This window comes from Geospiza fortis, unplaced genomic scaffold (genome assembly GCF_000277835.1).
Source record: "Geospiza fortis unplaced genomic scaffold, GeoFor_1.0 scaffold11, whole genome shotgun sequence".
Taxonomy (NCBI): domain Eukaryota; kingdom Metazoa; phylum Chordata; class Aves; order Passeriformes; family Thraupidae; genus Geospiza; species Geospiza fortis.
In genome coordinates, this window is record NW_005054304.1 from 1,549,612 (window position 1) to 1,567,111 (window position 17,500).

The 17,500-nt window shown below is 36.3% G+C and overlaps 1 protein-coding gene across 1 annotated transcript in view; it reads left to right on the plus strand.

The window, feature by feature from the left end:
* Positions 1–17,500, plus strand: part of LRBA (LPS responsive beige-like anchor protein) — a 366,680-nt gene that overhangs the window by 135,181 nt on the left and 213,999 nt on the right. The window contains 1 exon segment of the mRNA XM_031066497.1: positions 15,646–15,812. Within this exon segment, the coding sequence (XP_030922357.1) occupies positions 15,646–15,812 (167 nt within the window).

Genomic DNA, 17,500 nt, shown 5'->3' on the forward strand with positions numbered 1-17,500 from the left:
AAATGTAATGGGGCAACATGAAGGAAGTTAGATGTTCCCTCATGGAAAAACTAGGCTTTACACATATTGTTATGAACGGGCTTGACTCTTTCAAATTTAAATTTTAAATAAATGCTGCCCTTTGCATTGGGACGTTTAGGTGTTACAGCACCATCTGTCTGTCAGTAGTAGGAAGAAAGAATTGATTTTTATTTCTAAACGTATTTTAGAGGTATTATAAATGCTTCAAAAGCATTTACAAAGTGCTGAGCATAGGAGAGGTTTTTTTCCCGTGGGAGGATTAACCAATTTTGTTCTGCTGTGATAGGTTGGCAAGTCCCAAACTAGGAGACTAAACTTCTTTTATTCCTGAGGTGGCAATTTTTGTGATTGTCTCATGTGAAATGAAGGAGATTAGCTAAATGTAATTTGAAAAAAAATATCCAGGAAGGTCATGCACAGTGTTTTATAATGTTTGAGATTTCAACTTCTTCTGTCCTTTCTCACATCTTTTACATATTTAACACATCTACTTATTTTTTTCTTCCTGTGAATGATAAACTTCCTTTTTAAAACTGTTTATCCCCTCTCATAAGTACTGATACAGATTATTGTATTCACTAGAAATTACCAAGAAGCTTAAATAATCTAGTCTCCATAGGTCTTTGAACTTAACTTTTTCTGTAGGAATACATCTGAACTCCATCATAAGATGTTCCTATCTGCCCTGCCTCATCCTGCTTTTGTTTAAATATATTTTTGGCATTCAGACTTGATGAGCTTGATCTTTCCTTGTCTGTGTCTCGAGTGGCTTGTTGAAAGAAATCTAATGAAGCCTGACTTCCTTTACAAAGGCAATGATGGCTCTTGCCAGGGTGTTTATTCCTTTGTTTGCTTTTTGCTTTAAACACAGCTCCAAGTTTGCCTTTTAGAAATTTCAGACTTATTGCCATGTTGCTTCCTGCAGTTCTCCAGAGTCCATTTGGCGCATTTCTTTCCTCTGGCACTGAGGCAGTTTGAGCAAGAGCAATGCAGCTGATGGCTGTGCTCATCCCTGAGTTATTCTGGATCACCTGAGTGGACGCTGCCTGGTCTCAGCAGTTGTTCTTGTCCCAGTTTTCTTTCATAGCATCTCTGTTCTGGGGTGGTCATGTGTTCCAGGAGCGCTTTTTACCCTTTGATCTTCTGTTAGCTCTACAGAGACACCTTAATGGGCTTCCTCCTCTTGATTTGTTTGACAAATAATTTAATACTGCCTTTTATGGCTTTATGCAATTGTTCCTCCATCTCTTTTGACCTGGTTCATTCTGGTTTTAAAACTGTCATGCCATACTTAAGATGTTTTTCTGTTTTCCTTTTCTGGGGAGACTTACTGAAGAATGCTAATTTCTTTCTACAGCTTAACCATTCCAGCTTTTTGTTTGTTTGTTTTTTAAAAAAGCCTTCTTTTGGATGGAATATGTTTCCTTTGAACCCTTAATATTGTATCTTTTTATACGGGTTTTGTGTTGTCTATTAAAACATTTTCCATGTTTTTCTGCATCTTTTTATATTTATAATATGAAAATTAGGCTAGCCTGGTAAGAAATTTCTTGCTTCAAATGAGATGCTCCCATCAGAAATGTTGTTGTTCTCACCTATTCATGAAAAATAAATCTGTATTGTTTACCTTATTTATTATTCATGTACAGATTTTTATGGTAGCTCATGCCAGGTAATGATTCTTAAATAATCTGGACTGAAGTAATACAGTGTAAATAGAATGCAATTTTCTAGCACTAACAAAACAAATATCTTGTTTGAGTTTGATTGGATATTTTATACTAAAATTTCTGTCTCGAGATAACTTGTATTGCTTATGTACCATTTTAAGAACAGTGTTAGGAATTGTTCAACTCTGAGGAAAAAGCACTGGTGACAGTACACATCTCTCCTATGTGTTTTATTGTAACTCAGTTTGATCTAAATGAGAAACACATTACGTTAAAATAATTCTGATATTGGAGCTGACAAGGTCACAGAAGATCTTCAGGATTCTGAAGGTGTTATTTCTCAGTATTTCAGGTGGTAGGTTGGACTTAAATACTCTGCTCAGTTGTAAATTTGAGCTTATTTTTATTTTCATTTAGGATTAATTCTTTCCTGTTATGTGTTTATTATCTTTGGGCTTCACTGTCAAGCCTATGACCCTGTGTCAAAGTGTGCATTCTTAAGGAAGAGCTTATTGAAAGGGAAAATGCAGTAACACTCTCCCAGAATACACTCCCACTCTTCTGCAATTTGAAGTGATGCTTGAGTTGTAAAATGCCTTTTCCCTGGTAGTGAGTCAGGTTGGATGAGGAGACATCCAACAGTATGAGGATCACAAACAGTGTTTCCTAGAGCACCTTCTGTTCATTACACTGTTGTAATTAATAGAATAAAGCTGTTGCTGATAATGGCTGATGACTACACTCAATGCTTACCATTGGGAGGCTGACTCCAGCAAGTGTAATGAAGGATTAATTCTAATAGCTGCCAAATTATGGCAGAAAGGAGCAAAGATAAAGGTGAACACACTGGACATAATTTTATATCTAAAATTAGATTTTCTGTATTTTATTATCTAAGGTGAAGCTCCTGTGCTGTGTTATTATTATGATGACTTGGTCTTCCAAGCTTCCCCTCCAGTTCCTCACATCTCCTTTGTGACTAAACGGTTCTGAGTAGCGGAGTGTCAGCAAGAAACTCTGTCAATTCATTATTCACTCATTCTGCAGACTGTTTTTATGTATATGTTGGAGAGCCTGAAACAAACTGACAGAAATTGTACAGTTAATGTTAGTTTGACCAGCTCTTATCTCACATTTTCTCTCCTCTCCTTCTGGAATTAGCTCTACTGATTCTTGTCAAATACCCTTTCTTTGGCTGGTTTTTCTTTTATTGTGCTTTTGTGATGTTGGTCTAGGTAAGTCGTGATACCTTCTCAAAATGTGACTTTTTAAATGAAAGTAGCTTGTTTATGTGAGTGGAGGATTTCTGCTTACTGATGTTTTAAGAGCTTTAATGAAGAAAAAGAAATTAGAGTATTCTTCTGTTGTTGTTATTTCCCGATTTCACATTTCCACAGAAGGTGAAAATATACATATCAGAACCATTCTGAAAAAGTGTTAATTACAGCATGATAATTTAGTTTCTGTTTTGCCTACAGGAACCCAAACCTGCATTTTCTTTTTCCTATTAAAGCAGACTAGGGAATTGAAGACTTTTTGATAGCATTAACTTTCAGATGAAATGTTTTTCAACCAGTCTTCATAATTCCAGAATTAGTGGAAACATTTTTATATTTTAGATTCTTCCATCAAGGCACAGGGAAGCGAATTATTGAAAAGATAAAAATAAATTTGTTTGCTTTCTGTCAGAGTTCATATCTACAGCCAACCTTGATAGAAGACCAGAATGATTTAGACAAGTTTGCTTTGGAGATTCATAACATATGCTTGCTGGACAGAATTGAGTTATCTCTGCTCTAGAGAGTAAGTTATTGTAGCAGGAGCTGACAGAGATGAAGATAACTGAGGGAAATTCAATTACCTTTTAGTGTTTTCCTTCTAATAGGATTCTTAATGTGAAAAAGATCCTTAGATGATGCGCCTGTGTTGCTTTGTGAGATCTGCTTTGATACCTGCATCCAGAATAAAGTGAACTCTTCTTTTCTGGCCTTCATTAAGGATGAAATATGCATCTGATTGCTAAATGGGTGTTAGCTTTTGATTCAACATAATAGCATTTGTAGTCCAGATGTATTTGACAGTCTTTTGTCAGTAGTCTTGAATATTCTAAATACAATTTCATTTTCAAAAGTATTGTTTTTATGTAAAAAGGTTGTTTATAACAGCAGTTGAAGAAAGCGGTCACAAAATTGTAAAATACGTCCCTATACTCTAGTGCTGTCTCTGTGTGGTTTTTCTCTCATTTGGCATTTCCTGGCAAAAGCACCAAGTTACAAACACTGTTTATGACTGACCTGAGTTCAGGCTGTTGGGTTAAAGCCTGTCCACTTGACTATTAGCTGCATTTCATGTAAAAGCTTTTCAGTTCTGAACTTACTGGGGTAGTCTGGTGCATACAGGTATTAGGATGTTGTTATTTGTGTTACTTGTAAAATATATTTTCTAGTGTCTGGTGGTTGAAATGCAAATTTAGAAGTGACTTTATGAAGACAGCTCACTCTGCAGCTGTATGTACAAGAACAAACCATGTACAAGTTTGTGTACCTGCAGTATGCACACATTTACTGACCCACTAAACTACTGCTGGAGCTGAATGTAAAAAGAGTTTCTTTTTTAAATGCTGAACCTTACTAGGGTAACAAAGTGTGCTTTCTATCTGCATTGTTTACCCAAGCATGTGCACACTGATATTTCTATATAAGAAAGGAAGAATAAGTATCTCCACGTTAGATTGATTTGCAGCCCCAAAACAGGTTTGGATTTGCCTAAAACACATGGCATTCCTGATCCTATAGAGTAATGAATTGAAATTCTGGTCCATATTTTTAATAGCTACCTATTTTGATCTATGGCTTTTTGGTTAAGCCAACTGTGGTTACTCTCATCATTATCTTGCTTGGACTAAAATCGTAGTAGAAATTGTCTCATTTTGTTGTTAGTGCAGTCTTATGATTGAGGCATGACAGTGTTGATACCTGCAGGTTTATTTTTTGATGTTCATGAAGGTGACTTATGAAAATCAGCTTTGGGGCAGCATACTGAGATGCTTAGAAAATGTTTGAAGGTGTTTGTCAGTAGTGCCTGGAAGCACTTACAGTCAAGGTTTTTACTGTTACCTGTATTTCTTCCATTGAGTATTTTTCTCATTTATCTTTTAGTATGTTACTCAGGAGAAGTATGTTACTCAGTACAAAATGTTGCATTTAGTGTAATAATTTACTTTCTTGTTCCATTGAAAGCTTCAGCCTTTCTCTGAAAATGCTCCATTATGGATGCAAAATATTGTGGTGTGCAGAAATAAACACCTTCTTGAGCGATGGTTGAAAAGAGACAGTAATTGCTTAAATAAAGATTTTACAACTAAATTGATAAAATTATCTGTAGTTTGTAGTAGATGGGGATGTCTGGGATCCAGGGAGGTGAAAATGGTGGAGAACTGTCAAGTCACATCCATCCAGGGGTGATATTCCTTATCTTCTTCAAAGGCAGCTGTTTATTTCTGAGTAGATCTATGCAGCTTTCCAGGAAAGGGAATAAGACTGCACTAATCAGAATTCTTAACTGGAATTGAAAGGTCCTTTCACATTGCCTCTTCTACCTCATTGCTTTGCAGTCCAGGGTTTTATCTTAACTTCCCTGTATTTAAAGTGGGAATCACTATAAGGGAATTTAAAAACTTTTTCCTTCCCGCTTTATGTTATTCTTTTATTGAAGTGTTTACTGAATGAGTCTCTCTACTGATTTTTCTCTTTGACCTAAGTGGGAGAAGGCTGAACCAATACCTTTGAGATGGTCTCAGGTCATGAAAAGGAAGATGTGTCAGGCAGTTAAGTTGCTCTTCTGGTGATTATTTTGTCAGGGAGGCTTCCAAGTGACTTAGAAACCTCTGGATTTCACTCTTAATCTGGACTCCAACTGGAAGTGGCAGAGTCAATCCGTAGAAAGATTTACCAATCAGAAAACCAAACTGTCTTCACTATGTCTTTCACACAAGATGTTTCTTGTTACTTTTCTCACCACTCCTCCCTCCCACCTGTTTCCTGCTCAAACTTCTAAGTCGCTGTTATTAATTCACCACTTTGAAAATGCATCTTCAAAGATTTCTGACCATCTTAAAAGAAAAGATTTTGATATCTCAGAAGTAGGACTTGGAAGGTGATGATAGTGACTGTGACGAGCAGTGCAAGTCCTTTGGTCATCATTCCATGTTTTTTTCTTTTGTATCCTAGTGCAAAGATACTGGTTTGGGTTGTTTTTCTTTTTTTTGTCAAAAATTTACAGGAACAAATTTTAAGTCTAAGTAGTAATGCCAAGATTAAGGCCTAATGGATTTTGAGAAGTCTGTGCCCCTTCAAGCCTTTTCCCTGCATGTCCTTGCAGAAGCTTGAGATTTAAGTCTTATAAAACTATCCTGAATTGTCTGTTGTCCTTAGAGTAGTTGGAGATTTCATCTTTTGTGGCTGATGCCAGTCCTTGACAGATAAAGCAAGAAAAATTCTCAGTTACTGGATGGGTTGCTATATTTTAGAGAATGTGTGGAACTTGTGAAACAAATGCTGTCATAACTTGGGACCAGAGGTCAGGGTTGGCCCTGTTCCCTCTCCACTGACACCAGCAGGACTGGGTCATCCTCACCAGTGCTGGCTCCATGCTGGCCCTTGGTCCCAAGGGAACACTTAAAAAAGAAAAAAACCCAAACATATATTCTGACTTCTAAAATATTGATTATTTTTTCCTGTGCTGCCTGTTGGAAACCCCAAATATCTCACTTCTAAGCAGTTGTTGAGAGCCCTGTAGCCAGCATCACTCATCTTGGCACTGGCCCAATGCTGTTTTGCAAGGCAATTTCATATGGTCAGCATGAGAGGAGGGAGGAATGTTTCCTGGGTTATTTTTGAATCACAGTTGTTTGAAGTTGTTCAGAAATTTGGAATATTAGATGTAGTTTATTGGCTGGAGTGTAACTGAAGCTGTTAAAGTGTGTGAGAGATGTTGTTACATGGCTCTTTGGTATGTCCAATAACTGTTGCTTACATGTGTTTTATATAATGTTTTATGTCATTTCAGTAGTTCCTTTCAGTTTTGTGCATGCTTGGTGGAAGCTGCTGATTTTGATTAGTCACTGTACTTTATTTCAAAACCTATAATTTTAATGAGTGAACTGTAATTCACACCAAAACTCAGATTTGTGTTTTAAAAATCCACAGAATTGGTGTTGCTTTTTTTTTTATTCTGCTTGGCTTTTGTGCTCTCAACATAATAAGCTCCAAGTATTGAATTTATTATTTTACACTGAATTAAATTAGCAGAGTCTACTTAAGCAGGATTTGTGCAGTTGGAATGTGTAATCTGTTTTGTGTTCTTACATCAACATCCCTGTGTTCAGCTGTTGCTATAAAATGCTGATAACTGTATTGAGGGTGAACATGAAATCACCCTCATACCATTAAAAAGAAAACCAAACAAACCCAGAATAAACAGAGAGAAAAACTTTGTATGCTGAACTTAAACAGAGCCAAAATCAAAACTCGGCAAGAGCATCATAACCTTGAATTTGGAATACATCACAAGTTCTGAAAAGTAGCATTGAAATGAGAAATAAAGAGAAAATTTAGGAAGTGGCTCTCACCTGTTCTTATGTAAAGGTAAACAAATTGTTTAGGGAGTGTTATATATTTTTTTTAAGTAAAGTTGACAACATAAAGGATGATGCCAGTGGAAATTCCTTGGTGCTTCATTTCTCTGAAGGGAGCATCTGTGGTAGTTGCAATAATGTCAACCTTTCAAGGGTGGTAGAACTTTTTCCGAATAAAAAAATGTTAGTTAAGAAAACTTCTTATACATCTTATGCTGTTCTAAAATTAAAAATCCTGTTACCGTAATGCCTGAGAATCAATCATAAAGGAAAAGGTCTCATACTCCAGGTGGAATGAAACACAAAACATAGAATACTGGAAAAAAGGAGAGGGTCAAAAATAAAGTTAAAACAATTTGCTTTTCATAGTTTGATGCTATAGGAACTCTGACAGGCGGCTTTAAGATAAGGCAGAGGTTAAGCCAAAGCTGGGATTGTGACTCTTAACATGTTTCCACAGTAAGTGGCTAGGAATGATTTTGAAGAATAACTGCTATAAAAGACCATATAGACCATATTTCAAAAATACTTTTCTTTGCTTCTGATTTTTTTTGTCTTTGTCATTTCATCATCATCTCAATCAAAATATCTTGATTTTAAAATACTTGGTCTTGGAAAGAATAAACCTCTCAAGAATTTCATTTTACAAAGAGGTAAAGAGCAATTTTGGAGTGTAAGTTAGAAACTTGTAAATTGGCAGCACTGAACATGTTGTTCTTGAATAGACTTTGGAATAAAATTCCATGTAATCCTTCTTTTTACACAGATTGTCTCTAGTAATTTGAAATTTTTCTGGCCAAAAAACCCTCAACAAACCAAAGCCCACCCTTAATACTTTTGCTTAGTAATTAATTAAAATGTTTCTGCAGATGAAGATGACTTAATGGTAGTGACTAAAGGGCTTTTTTCCATGTGTGGGAAGGAAACACTTTGCCAGCAAATCCGTGTTTGTCCTATTTAGCGGTGTTGCTCAAGGATACAGTCCAGGCAGGGTGATCATTCTCCACTGTGAGAGGCTGCAAAGGTCCCCAACTGTCGGACATCAAGAGCACTAAATTAGCTCTTGGAACGACCATGGTAGAAAGTGGTGAAGAACAGATGAGTTTCCTTTTGGGAATGAATTTGTGTTTGTAAGGACAATTACATGTTTTTAGTTGTTTAATTTTTTTTTTCAATTTTCTCACTAAGCCTCATAAGTGACATCTTTAGGAACCCAGTCAGGCCTGAAAACAATGTGGTATCCAAAGAACTGATGTTTATTAAAGATGTGCTTGTCGCTGGCATGCAACCCATGATGGCAAGATAGGAAATTATGCCTCAATGCTTGTTATCTCAAATGAATGTGATCTCTCTGTTCTTTGTTCATGAATTGATAGATTTTGATACATTCTCAAACTCCTGGATTAAAATCAGAGTTGTGTTATGAATCCAAGACACTAAACAGGGAAACCTGAAAGTGCTTGAGGGGAGCTATGTATAAAATAGAACCAGAAGCACAGACCCCAGACTGGAAGGATATCTCAAGGGGCTAATCTTTCTGCCTTTTGCAAAGCTGGAACTTTACATAAGCTTGGAAACTGTTTATGAAGAGGTTTTTGACTGGAAATGAATTTTCTTTGCATGTGTTTTGCAAATTTATAGGGAAATTTAGTAAGTGTGATGTAGCAGGAATATCAAGCAAGAAATAACAAAATAAACAGAGGCATGTTGATTTTTTTTTGCTTAGGATTCTATGTACAATATGAATGTGACTTCTTATATAATAATGAATCCTATATAGAAATACACATTCCTCCAAGGTGAGTTTTGAGACCATTAACATAAGTCAGGTGTTAAATACTGATATACCCAAGTATGTATAGCTGTCTCTTTGATAGCTATAGAAGTTAAAGAATTTTAAGTCATGCAAATGCCTTTAATTTTTTTTTATAGCCAGAGACTGAAGCCACATTTATAGTGACTTTATTTGGAACTTTATTACAAAATTCTCCGTCCCATTTATGACGGGAACTAGTGGTACAAGCTATTTTGTAATAAGGTTCCAAATTAGGCCTTTGGTTTATCTGCTCATCCGAGTCATTCTGGCTACATTTCCCCACTCATTGAGAATGTCCATTTTTTCTATGTTTTAAGGTATTATTGTTTCCCCACTTACAGAAATGCACCTTTTGCCACTAGTCTGAAAAATTATTCAGAATTAATCAGATACAAAACTTGTGAAAAATTGCTTTTTATGTGGTACCTTTAAGGGCTTCTTAACTAGTAAGTTGTGTTGTTCAGAAATCCTCACTGGCATGTGTTACCTGTTCTTAGAGACTTCACTTCAGGTTTAGCTGTGCCATCTGAACTGCCTGTGACTTTCAATCTGTTCAGGTGTCACTCGTGTGCCAAGCCTTGGTGCTGTGAGCTGTAAAAGAACTGTGCTGGCAGCAGGGTGTCTGGAAATCTGAATCCTGGGGAAGCAGGCATTTGGCTGCTGGGGCCAAAACTGCTGAACTGCTTTGTTCCCACCTTCATGCAATGAAAATCCTTACTGTGATGCCTCAATGGAATGCGGCAGTTGCAGTGGTGGTGGTCTCAATAAGGGAATAAATGAGGACATTCCAGTGCTTTGTATTTAATCCACTTCAGTACTTATATGTTTTCAGCTGGTTAAAAGTTATTTTACCGCCCTTTAAAACCTTTAGTTGCATAGAAAGGACAATGTCAAAAGATAGCAAAGCAAAGTATCCAACACCTGTGAAATAACACACCAGTGTGACCTTAATTTGGCCCTCACTAAGAATGTAGTGAATATTTAGATTATGTAAATATATGTCATTTTTTGGACAGAGTGGATGTTCCTCATGAAATAAGGGAGTGTGTCAGTTCCAGAAGTTGTTTGTGGATTTGGCTTGCTTGCTGCACTGGACTAGGAGTTCTTCAGTGAATACAGCACTAATCTCTGTGGTGGTGTTGAAACCCCTGAATGTCACAAGGGTGATACAGTGTGCTTGGGGAATGGCTGAAGAAATCATCCCTGGCTCCTTAATATCAAACCTGAGAGCACAGAGCCACCGGTGCAGGAGTGCTGAGCTTTACTGTTTCTAGAGCGTAAGGAATGGTACCTGGATTCTTTCTAGGTTGAAAAATGCCTTGTACTCAGAAGACGTGAACCCAAAAAATGTTAAATTTATTGCCCAAATGTGTTGCTTTTAGCCTCTTAGACTGTTTTAAACTAGAGCAGTATGAAGGGATTGCTGATAAATTGGATTTGCAAAAGAGGAGGAGAGGAAACTTCCTATCCTAGTGTGTGATTTGAATGCAAAATGTTTGTACATAACTACAGTAAAAACAGGTCCTTGGATTTGAAAAGAGCATTTCTCCCTGCATATTGTTTATGCCAGTGGTTAGCAGTGATGCTTAGAGAGTTAGAATATTGGAATAGTGTAGGAAATCTCAGTTTCTAGCAAAAAGGAAGAGATCTTACTTGTTTGTGCAAAGCTTTATCTTTGATTCTGATTCAGGGTGCTGCTGTCTCACAAATAATATCAATTAGATAAGCATCAAAGAAAAGGTCTAAAAAAGGTCTGTGGTGCTAGTGGACACTGCAGAAGAAATCTGATTTTTATTTGTCTCTGCTCTTCAGTATTTCTTTATTCTGACAGCTGTTTTTTTTCTAGTTGAACTCACATTAGTTTGTCTCATTTACCTACTGTACTAAATTGGGTTCACTTGAAATACACAATCTGCATAAAAGTGCTGTTGCTAGTGTTTATTTGGGTTTACTAAAGCTTAATTCTGTGAGACTTGAAGGTAAAAAATAAAGCTGTTGACTCAGCACTGATTAAAGCCAGATGTCTCTTGAGATCCTTGCATTTCTTTCTAATCACAAACCCAAATTGATTGTGGTAGATTTTTTTTTTCTGGTCATGGCCATAGTTTTACCAGTCTGTGTTTGGTATGATCTAAGTCAACTGCAGGCTTTTTTCCTCCTCTTGTTATTTTAAATGCACATTTTTTCTCCCCCTCAGGAATGTCTGGCTATAAACCTACTTTTTTTTTCATTCCCCCCCTGCCCCCCGCCCCATTTGTATTACAAACAGTTGATTTAGATGCAGATTCTTTTTAATGTTGAAATCAGATAAAAGGCTGGAAAAGTGGATAAATGAGGTTTGGAAAACCATGGGTTGAAGAGATGAGAAGCCATTGCATTGTGTTCAGTCCATTAAAACAAGAAGAAATAGAAGAGATACTTTGATAAGTGTTCTGCTGGTGTTAACCTTGATGGCTATTATCGGGGGGATGATGCTATATCTATTTCATTGGCTTAAGCTTTTTTCATGCTGAGAGAAATCAATACTTGGAGTCGTTGGATGACAGAGGCATCACTTCAGAATTGACGGTGGCTGTCAGACGTTGTCATTGGTTGACTTTTGTTCGCTGTTGAGGTTTTAAGCTTTCATTTTTCTAAGTCTTATTCAGGAGTCTTTGTAAGATTTCCCTGGGTAGCATTTTTAGTCCAGACTTTAAACCTCAGGTCAGAGGTCAAGTGCAAAGATCTGTGAAAGCAGAGGATTGAGGAGCTCCTTCATTTACTAAAATATCCTTATTTGCAGGGAATTTGCATTAGTGGCAAGACTGTGCGTTATCTTATGGATGACTTTTCCTCCTAAGTGACACCCTCTGAGACAGGCTGTTCACAAAGCCAGTAGCTTTTAGCTAAATTAGACAAAGGAACTGGCTGCAGAGGTGCAGCCCCAAAATTGCAATGCAGATGGTACCGTGCAGAAAAAATGTTTTACTTGACATTTTTGTAAAGATCAAAGATGAAATAGTTCTAAAAACTAGGTAAATGCTACTCTTAACTGAAATATAGACAGGTAGAATAGACTAACTTACCCTGTCAGTATTTCTGGAATATTTCCTGCATACAGAATGTACTGTATTTTCATATCTATAGCTTCCCTTTTGGATGACCTTGTGGCCCTTCAGAATTCCAGTTCATTAAAAATGAATCTTTAGATAACCTGTGTGTTCAAATTGCCTGCAGTCTTGTCTGGACAGACAACGGGAGGGAGGAAGAACCTTGTTCTGTGATAATAGCGAAGGATTTTGTTCTGTCCCAGATGAAGGGTTGGAAAACAAGAGTCTTTCCGCTATTCCATGCTTAACACACTTCCCCTTTGTAAAACTTTCAACAATCACTGAATTTAAGACTTTTTGGAGATAATCTGTGAGGTGTGTATATGAAAATGCATTTTTTTCTCCTTACAACACTTTGTTTTATCCTAAGTGTGACTGGACTATTCTTGTGATTACAGTTTCATTGCACACTTGCCCAAACAGGTAATTAAACTCATGTAGGCCAAGGCAGCAGTGGAAAGAAGGCTTGACAACTCTGTTTAACTGTATCTTATTTGTAAAACCATATTCTGGCATGACAAGGGTGCACATTGCAGATGCAAGAGATGAAATACTAAAAAAGAAATAAAGCTGTAAAAATACTTTTTTTAGATTGTACACAAACAGAAACCAAGCTGGATTTCTATTTTACATAAATGGAATGATTGGGATTTAGTGTGAAGTATTGACTGTGTACCACTCTATATCCTGCTGTTGCATCTTTGCAAGCGGTGCATCAGGTGAACCTGGCATCTGGAAGATGGAAAATGAAGAGAAATAGGGACTTACGAGTGGTTTCAGAATAGTCTAGTGGTGATTGGCTACTTTAGGATGGGTCTTTTTGTGATTCTTTTAGTAGAACCAGTCTTTCATTCTTGTATTCAAAGTATTTGAAAGAAGGAGGTGGAGAAATAACTTGTATTTTGCTGTATATTTGGCATATATTGAGGGTAGTAACTGAACCACTGAACAAACTGGTGAGACACCTGTATGTTCAAAGAGAAGGTTATTCTTGCAGAGCTTTCTTAGGGTTAGTAGCTATATACACTTATGACAGATAGCTGGAAAAACTGTGGCTTCTTTCTGGTTTTGTCTGCAAAATATATGTTGTAAAGAACGTACAATGGTTAAGAGTTCTCCCTAGAGTGATGTTATAATTTTATGTGATTGATGCTTGTGGGAGCCTCTCAGTTTTGGTGTATAATTGCAAATTTCTATTCATGTTAAGTGGTGAATTTCCTGAAAAGTGGAGTTCTATTTCCAGTTTATAACAGGCTGGTCGTGTTTTCGTGGAAGTTGTCAGGACAATAAAATACATTTTTTTTCTTAGTTTGTCACAGCTACATTTTGAAAATCCTTGTTGGTATTTAATGAAGAATGTGTTCAAAATCACATCATAAAGAGACTTTTTTTCAAGAGGTACAACTTCACTATATCTTTTACAAAACATTCTAGTTTGATTTCCATTTTATCATGTTTTAAGGTCAAATGTGACTTTAATGTTCCATAAAGAGACAGAGATTGATAATGGGGAAAGAATAACCCTCTAATGTGATTTATATCTATGGATTTTATGTCAGATATGAAAAGTTGCTGTTCAAATTGTAAAGGAGGATCCATTAAAGAGCACTTTAAAACATTTTACTACTTAGCTTACCTTATTCACTTGTTTTTAGAATTCTGCCCTTTCAGGCAACTTAAAAATAACAGCTTGTGAAACATTTACAAAGTGCTAGAGAGAAATCGGCATCATCATGGGTGCAGAATAGTTCAATGTATTGGAAAAGACAGCTGTGTTCAGAAAGAGCTGGAGAAATCCTGTTCAGTGTTGGGTATGATTTAGTCATCTTACATTTTTGTGAAGGGGGGTGGCAGAGTGCTTCATGTAGGAATACAAAAGACAATTTTTATGTCTCATTGACTTGGAAAGTCAGCTGCTTATTCTTCAGTCCTCCTGGATGTCTGCTCATCAGGTGAGCATTGCTGTAAAGTGTGGGGAAATCCTGAGGAAATACCTAAATAAATTAAAATTGTTGGAATAGTTCTTTAAAATTTATTCATCTTTTAGTATGTTTTTGTTGTCTAGTGTCTGTGAAAATCTACACAAGGCAAAATTTTATTTTGTGTTTTTTTCACATTCTTTCTTTCTATCACTTTATATGACATATATATTTGTATATACACATATATAAATAGCATTCATAGCCTGCTGATTTTTTTATTTGCAACAAGTTTCTAAGGCTTGTACATATGTATAGATAAAGTGTTGTTACTGTTTTAAACATGAAAAGCATATGACATTGTGCTGATAGCTAACCTCTAAGAAATAATTGTACTAGTGTCTGCATCAGCTGTGCTTCACAAAGGAAAAGCAATTTTTTGTTGTTGTTAGGCAGACATTTGTGTCCATTCCCCTAACTAGATCATAGAATAATCCAATCATTGACAAAGGCCAAAATGCTTTGTCTGGCATATGTGATCTGTGGAATTGCCAGATGAAAACTGAAATTACAGACAGAGAGTGCTGAAGTGGGGAAAAGCCTTTATTGTTTCTACCAATGCTTGAATTTCTTGAGGGTTTTCATACACAGCAAAATGGGGTTTTGGTGAGGGGTTGATAAAATTTGATGCCCATTTTTTGAGTTCTTTTTTAACAGGCAAATTTTCAGAAGGTCAACAAAACTCCAAACAATGAGACAATGTTGTAACAGAGAATCTCTCATAGTTTTGAGTTTGGTTTGTAGGCGTGACTTGCAGTTCTTATTTGCTAGAATTTCTTTTTGAGCCAGCTGGCAAGCAGAAGATGTTTGTGCAACAGGTGTAATACTGCTGGGAAAGTACTGACTTTCCAATGCTGGCCTGCAAATATGCTCAACTTGAAGAAGCCACCTGGTAAAGATTGAGTCCTCAGATCCATTTTGTTTTCTATCTGAAAAAAATGTGGATTTTTCTCCTTAACTTTCATAGATATATATTTATATAAGCAGCAGCAAGCAGTTGGTTCCCCAAATTGAATCAAGAGTCATGGGAGTGGAGTGGTCAGCTAGCTGACATTCATTATTCTGAAATTTGCCATTGTTTTTATATAGCTATTCACTTTGCTATAGGCATAACCACTTTTATATGTTTTGTTCTGCAGTCTGGCCATTCATAGCCATTAGATGTTGACTTTTGCTAAATTTTGAGTGTGTGTGTGATGTGGTTAAAGAATTCATGACGCACCAAAATCCTCTGCTTGGTTCTCTGGATGGATTTCCTGTGGGCAGCTGTGCAGGGTCTCAGTTCTCAAACCTGGAAAATGGGGTTAATTCTTCTCTTGCGAGGGTGTTGTATAAGTAATTAATTATTATTAGTTACTTACACAACAGTGCTTCAAAGTTCCTTTGGATGGTGTAATTAAAATGCAGAGTAATAAAGTATTTATTTTCTTGCCAGTCACTGTGTGCCCAGTACTCTGCAGACAAACGGGAAGAAGAAAAAATGTGTCATCACTTGATCACAGCAGCCAAGTACCGGGACCAGGTGACTGCAACACAACTAATACAGAAAATTATCAACATCCTGACAGACAAGCATGGAGCCTGGGGAAGCTCTGCACCAAGGTAAGGTGTTCTTGGGGTATTCTAAAATATTTTTGTGCAGCAATGCTCTGGTGATTTGACATATGGTCAGAGGTAAGCATGGTTTTTTTAAACAAAGTAATAGAAAAAGGGTAAAACGAATGTATCCGTTTTTAGTATGGGTGAATATCAGAGAACTGGTTTTGTTAGAGCAATGAAAAACGAGAGGAGTCTCTTGTGACTTTCAACTTTGCTTTAAAAGTGTGACAATATTTATTTTGAGTGTTTCAGCCCTACCGTTTGTTTGAAAAGTAATTTGTAAAATTAAATGCTTTCTTAGTAAGAAAGCTTTCTTCTTGGTGTATTATGTGATCCAAGATTGAACCACAGTTCAGTAACTTGTTTTCTTTTCTGCCAAACTTTGTACAAACAAATGAAGATCTTTTTGAGTTACAGAGAAATGGTGAGAATTGTTATAGCCATTTCAAAGCAAAAGCAGTGCTGCCAGATTAATTCAGAATGAATTTCTTTTGGAATTCTCAGCACATACCTTCATTACAGTGATACTTGTGTAATTTCTTTAGCTGGGACTTGTGCTTAAGTTTCACTTGCAAATCTGAAATGCAAGGTCAAGTCCCTGTAGTACCACCTTAATTAATAGTTACAAATACCTGGAAGATATTTAGGCTGGAACCTAGCTGAATATGCTCATGCAGCAAGATGCTGTTATTTGAATGTAATGGAGTTATAAGCATGAGAGGAATACATGAGTAAGCAACAAACTCTTTTTCCAGCTAATGTTTATTCATTGTTCAATGACTACTTGTCTTCTGGAAAGAAAAAAAAAAATTTCCAAGCTCTAATAATTTCTATGATATACGGAAACATAACAAAAATTTTATTAATTAAATTAACTGGAAGTGTTCCAATTAAAAGTCATCAAACTATGGCATAGGATGTCTGCAAACATACTGTAAATACGAATTGTGGCCTCTAGCTTATAAGGTTAAAAATGAAACGTTTAAATAAGCGTTTAATGGTGTTCCTCTTATGTTAAGTGAGTTATGCTTAAATCTAAAAAGACTGTTTAAGTAAAAAATAATGAGGGTGCAAAAAAACCAATAGCCTATTTCAACATTTCCAAGAATTTTTAGTAAGGCATGTATTACCATTGTGTAAAAACAGATTGCTTTAAGTGCTTTGTACGTCTGTAATTTTGCTGAGTGTGTACCTTGTGGTTTGCTCCATCTGCTTATGTTTCTGGATTTCAAACTGTCATTACTGTCTTTTAAGAAGCTTTGCTGAGAAACAGAGAATCCTACGTGCTCTTTAGGTGTGTTTTGCTTGATGAGGTAATATTGGTATACTTGGTAAGGGAAGAGGGCAACTGATAAAATATTCCATGCTTGAAGGATAACTATTTTCTGATAGCCCCCAAATAAGGTTTATGTAATCAGCTTGTAAATTGTGAAGTGCACAAAATATGGACATGATAATTTCCATTTCATAGTAATGATCTACAGCAAAATGGAAATATCACATAATGCACTTTGCAGCACACTTAACATAATTCTAGAAACTCAAATGGCATTAGAGACAGAACTAAATCTCTTTATGGCAAAGGCAGAATGCACTTAGTCATCATAAACACGTAAAAATAAATATATGCAATGATTGTAATTCTAATGGAATATTTTAGTAAGGGGCTAAATTAATGTTTTCTGGGATAT